The sequence below is a fragment of the Emydura macquarii genome, unplaced genomic scaffold, assembly GCF_026122565.2.
Source record: "Emydura macquarii macquarii isolate MOO-44397 ecotype Brisbane River unplaced genomic scaffold, CSIRO-AGI_Emac_v2 contig_3114, whole genome shotgun sequence".
NCBI classification, from domain to species: Eukaryota; Metazoa; Chordata; order Testudines; family Chelidae; genus Emydura; species Emydura macquarii.
In genome coordinates this window covers 103,328-109,113 of record NW_027133251.1, presented here as the reverse complement: position 1 = coordinate 109,113, position 5,786 = coordinate 103,328, and the positions used below count along the sequence as shown (strand labels likewise).

Genomic DNA, 5,786 nt, shown 5'->3' with positions numbered 1-5,786 from the left:
AAGAGTGCAGTTTGTGGCTGGTTGGGAAGCCTGACTTCAGTGTCACCCGCCACTGCTGAGAGAATCTGCTCTTTTCACAGCCTGCCCTGACCTGGGCATTATCAGGTGGCTAGCCTGGGCACAGGACGGGTCACAAGCATAACATAAGAAAAGCCATACAGGGTCAGACCAATGGTCCACCTAGCCAGTATCTTGTCTTCTGACAGTGGCCAATGCCAGGTGCTTCAGAGGGCATGAACAGAGCAGGTAATCACGTGATCCATCCCGTTGTCCACTCTCAGCTTCTGACAATCAGAGCTTAAGGAAGGACTCCCAGAGCATGGGGTTGCATCCATGACCATCTTGGCTATCAGCTATTGATGCACCTATTCTCCATGAACATATCTAATTCTTTTTTTTGAGCCCTGTTATAGTTCTGGCCTTCACATCCCCTGGCAATGAGTTCCACATGTTAACTGTGCACTGTGTGAAGAAGTACTTCCTTTGCTTTATTTTAAACCAAAGCATATTAATTTCATTGGTAAAGACTGATTCTTCCATTCTTATGTGAAGGGATAGATAATACTTCCCTATTCACTTTCTCCAAACTATTTACAATTTTGTAGACCTCTCTCATATCCCCGTTGGTCATCTCTTTTCCAAGCTGAAAAGTCCCTGTGTTTTTAATCTCTCCTCCTATGGAAGCTGTTCCATACCCCTAATAATTTTTGTTGTCCTTCTCTTTACCTTTTCTAATTCTATCTTTTTTGAGACGGAGTGATAAGACCTCATACGGTATTCAAGGTGAGTGTACCATCGATTTATACAGTGTCTTATCTATCCCTTTCCTACTGGTTCATAACATTCTACCACCATGTTTGACTGGGGCTGCACCTTGAGTGGATGTTTTCAGAGAACTAGCCAACGATTCCCAGGTCTCTTTCTGGAGTGGAAACAGCTAAACCAGAGCCGCTCACTTTGTATGTATAATTGAGATTATATTTTCCCATGTGCATTATTTTACATTTCTCAACGTTGAAGTTCATCTGCCATTGTGTTAGCCAGTCACCTACTTTTGTGAGATCCTTTTGTAACTCTTCAGTCTGCTTTGGCCTTAGTTATCTGGAGCCAGGGTTCTCCAACTGGTCTTGCTAGACCCCCCCTTTTGAAAATATTTCAGGCTGTGATGACCCCCCCCAAAAAGTGACAACCCACCCCCCAGGCCATGCCACCCTTACTTCTGCGCTGCTGCCAGGGCCAGTGCTGCCTTCAGAGCGCCCAGTCACAGCCGCTGCGCTGCAGGCAGCCAGCTCTGCAGGTCTCTGGCTATCGGCCATGCCTGGGTCTGGCAGCCCCCGTTACAGCCTGTGCAAGGGGCCTTCAGCCTGGCCTGCCTGCCTGCCTGCCTGCGTGCGTGCGTGCGGGGCCGCACCGGGGCAGCGCACCTCAGCCTCTGTCCGCCTATGGCTCCACCACGGCCCGCCCGCGGTCACTAATCTCGGGCAATCCTCTCATGACGCCGAGCCGAACCGAGCCGAGCCAAGCCCTTCCCCAGCGGAGCGGAGCTGCTACCGCGCGAACAAACACCGCGCCCCAACTGCGCGCGCGCACAACCTTTATCCCTCCCCCCACCTCGCTGCGGATTGGCCAGACCGGCGCCTCCCCCTCACCAACAGCGCGCGCCCAACGGCCGTTCAACCGCCAGCTCCGCTTCCCGCCCAAAGCACGCCCACGTCGGGCTCGCATTCTGATTGGCCGCGCGACGCTATTGAAGCTCCTCCCTCCTCTGACTTTGATTAGTCTGGAGCCCACCGGGCCGCCTGCAACATCCTGGCTCCGCCCACTTCCCGGAACCCCTCCCCCTTCCACCGCTCCCCTGAGAACACGCCCTGGATTGGCCCGGGAGACTCTCACCCCGCCCCATACGCGTGATTTCCATCCCGGATTGGTGAGCGCTCCCGCACCCAGCCCCGCCTCCTCCGATTCTCCTTGGATTGGTCTAGACTCCCTGAGACCACGCCCCATCCAGCCCGCCTCCCTTTCAATTACGCCTCCGCATTGGTCTGGTCTCCCTCCGGCTCCGCCCATCCCGCGCCCGCCGAGCTCCCATTGGCTCCCGCGCTGTCACTCAAGCGGAGGAGCGTGTCCAGTAAGTAACGGAGACACTGATTTCCCCCCCCCCCCACCCACCCGAGACCCCGGCCCCTCTTTCCCCCCCCCCCCGCTAGCGGGCCCGCGCGGCTCCCCGGCTGAGGGGACCATCGGGGGCCGGGCCCTGGGGGCCGAGGCTGCTGCTCCCTCGCACCCGCGCTGGGACTGGCTCAGCGGGCCCGGGGCTCCCTGCTGGCCCCCCCCCCCACACACACAGCCGGGGCCGGGGCGCAGCGCCGAGCCGAGCCGCGGGGCGAGTCGGGGGCTGGGCCTGTACAGCCGTTTACCGGGCCAGGGGAGCAGCCAGGCGAGGGGGCACGGCCCCCCCCTCCCCCGGCGGGTATCAGCCAGGGCCCCGGAGAGCCCCCCCGGGGGACAGTCCCCTCAGCGGTGGGGAGCCTGGGGCACGGCGCGGCCGAGAGCCCCGGGCCGGGGAGCGGCTGGGAAACGGGACTCGCCGGGCCGGGCGCTCGTGTGACCCCGGGCAGCGTCCGGCCGGGACCGCCTTCCCCCGGAGCGCAGTGACCGGGGGGCAGAGCCCGAGGGGGGCAGGCCTGGAGCCGGCACTGGCCGGCAGCGAGCGGAGGGGGGCCCTGCCCCAGGAGCGTGCAGGCTGAGGGGGGCGCAGCGGAACGGGGGGCTCTGCACCCCTAGCTGTACCCGGCCGAGGAGGGCAGCCAGCGGCTCTGTGGGTGTCGGAAGGGAACGCTCCCCCGGCGCAAGGGCGACCGCACCACGGTGACAGCGGGAAGTTGTTCTGGAGCCCGGCGGAATCAGGCCAGACCTCCCGAGAACAGTGCGGGCTCCTGCCCCACCGACAGAGCCAGGCCACTGCGGTTTTGGCAAGACAGTGCCTGGAGCTGCTGTGGTCCTTCCCTTCCCCTCCCCGGGGCAGAGCTCAGGACCCTTTCTCATAAAACACCCGACCTGGACACCGCAGTCCTGCTCTTGCCCTCCTCCGAGCCCTCCTCCCCCTGGGCCTCATGCACCTGCCACAAGTGACAAGCCCTTATTGAAATGGGCTTCCACTAAGGCACAGGCGGGGCAGCCAGCTGCTCTCTGGTCCCCGAGGTGGAAGTACAGAAAAGGCTAATAGAAGGGATTGGCTGCATGAGCTCAGGGGATTCCTTGCCACACTCAGTGCTTCTGTTTCCCCATCTGTAAAGTCAGAGTGAGGATCTGTCCCTCGGACCAAGGGAACAGGATGGTTAGTGTTCGTAAAGTGCTGTGAGCTCCTCAGACAGAAGGAGGTAAGGGGTGACTCCTTATTTATTACTTACTGCAGTTACCCAGAGAGCTCTGAGAAGAGCTGTGGTGAGGGGGAGGAGAGCACATAGGACCCATGGGAGCATCACTGGCTGAATTCTCCCACTTCTCTGTTGTCACAGCTGATCTTGCTCTGGCTCAGGCAGGAGACTCTCATCCATTATAGTATCTGGAGCCTATGGTCCCTATTTGTCCTCCTGAGTATGCAGTCTCTGCTGCCTGGGAACGCGAGGTCTCCAGTCTCAGCAGTTTGATTTCTTCTCTGTCTCTCAGGAAGCAAAGCCAGAGTGCAATGGGACAAAGTCCAGAGCAAGATACTGCAAGGAGTAACTGGACCTCCTGAGATTCTGCCAGGCTCTGCAGCATTTCAAAGTTGCAGTTCTCTAGTCCCAGCCGAGCTGGAAGACCATCAGCTGCAGCCCATCTAGCATTCATTTTACCTGCACTGAATTCGCTCAGAACTATTCATGGCGCAGGAGTCACAGTGGAAGCTTGCTTTGGATGCTTCTGTCAGATCAGGCTCTGCAGCCTAGATTGAAAGGGGCCCGTAGTCACTGGACAGCAATGATCCAGGCTTGGTGTGAGAAATGCGTCCTGTCCCCCTGCAATAGCCAGATCACACGGTGTCCTTTGCTGACTGCGTTGCCTATGCACGTTCCATCACAACTACCCTCCGGTGCAGCATACGCATGAGACAGCTAGTGACCCAGCCAAGTAAAGCCTTTTTCAGGTGCCTCACAGGCTGGCTTTCGCAGGCTCTCAGTCTGTGTCCTGCAGCTGACCGGCAGTGGGGCAGGAGGGATGCGTGGTGCTGAGGAACTCCCTCCCTGCCTTGTCTCCTGTCCCTAGCCAGGCAGGTTGGGTGTAATTGCTGGAGCTATTGTGCTTACGATGCCCATTGCTTCCTTCTCCCATGGCACTGAAGCATCCATGGTCCTTAAAAGGGCTGGTATGTGTCAGCGTCCTTCTCTCGCTTATCCTGCTCTGGTGCCTGCTAGTCATAACAGATGATGTCCAGAAGAGATGGCAGCTTTCCAGTCGTTTCCCCGTCATGCGAGGGAAGCTGCCCAGGAGATCTCACATTGGGGCCACAGAATCTGCCCACAGGGGCGTGGACTTCCCATCTCTGTTCACCAGCTCTCACACACATCCTCATTGTGAGCCTGGGCAGCTGCTCCTGATCCTTGTGACTTCCGCCCCGGGGAACTGGGAGCCCAGGCAGGTGATCAGGAGAACCTGGGCTGCCCAAGAGGGACCGACAGCATACCAATGGCAGTCCGTGTTCTTAGTGGGCCAGACGGCAGACGTTGGGGTAGCCCAGGGGATCCAGAGAGAGCAGCAGGAGTTTGGGGACATCCTGATTGGGAATTATCAGGACACCTATCGGAACCTCACCCTGAAGGTCATGCACGGGTTTAAGTGGGGGGCCGAGCGGTGCCGGCCCAGCTACATTCTAAAGACGGATGATGACTGCTTCGTCAACACAGACTGGCTGCCGGCATTCCTCTTAGAGCACAACACTATTAAGACGGGCCTGTATGCAGGATCCCTCTTCTCCCGGGAGAAGCGGCAGGTCATCAGAGAGCCTTCCAGCAAATGGTACGTATCCAGGCAAGACTACCATCCGGACGAGTACCCACCGTATGCCAGTGGCATCGGCTACATCCTGTCTCTGGATGCTGCTGAGCGGATCCTGTGGGCGGCAGGACATGTCCACCCCATCCCAGTGGAAGACGCTTATGTGGGCATCTTGGCTGAGGAGGCTGGGATCCGGGTGAAATCCAGTGCACGCTTTGCCAAGCACAATGTGAGGTGGAGGGTATGTAACTACCGCTACCTGATGGTGATTCATCACCTGAGCCCACAGGAGCAGGTAGCCGCCAAGGGGAGCATGCTGCAGGCTCGGAGCGCCTGCCGTGACAGTCTGGAGGTTACCAGGTGGAAGTGAGCCACTGCGTGCCAGGAGGGCTGGCGAGGGACCTGGCGTGTCTGAAGCACGGTCTGAAGGGGGTTATACAGCAGGTGCGCAGGGTTACCTTACTCAAGGCCCCATCCCAGGCTCTGGGCTTGAGAGTCATGGTTAGGCCCTGCCATGCCCTCTTGCCAAGCACCGCAGCTGCCTTACCTCCCTTCCCTCCTGTTGCTTCCATTGTCATGTGCTTCTGGAGAGCGAATGGGCCCTGCCCCTGCCTGGCAGACCGCATCTTAGTCACCACAGCAACACCAGCTGGGGCTGGAAGCCAGGAGCACTGGAGTGGAAGGCCCAGCTCTGCTACTAACCTCAGGCCAGGGACTGACCCATCTTGTGCCTCAGTTTCCCCACCTGTAAAGGGGGATAACAATCTGAGCCAACTCCCAGGGCCTGCGGACTTTAATTGGTTAATGTCTGT

At 58.7% G+C, this 5,786-nt stretch overlaps 1 protein-coding gene across 1 annotated transcript; it reads left to right on the top strand.

Annotated features, from left to right (window-relative positions):
* The first annotated feature begins 3,581 nt into the window (after positions 1 to 3,581).
* On the top strand, positions 3,582 to 5,557 carry LOC137141776 (beta-1,3-galactosyltransferase 5-like). Its single transcript, XM_067530860.1, has one exon. The coding sequence runs from the start codon at positions 4,310 to 4,312 to the stop codon at positions 5,342 to 5,344; it is 1,035 nt and encodes a 344-aa protein (XP_067386961.1). The 5' UTR covers positions 3,582 to 4,309; the 3' UTR covers positions 5,345 to 5,557.
* The last annotated feature ends 229 nt before the right edge of the window (positions 5,558 to 5,786 follow it).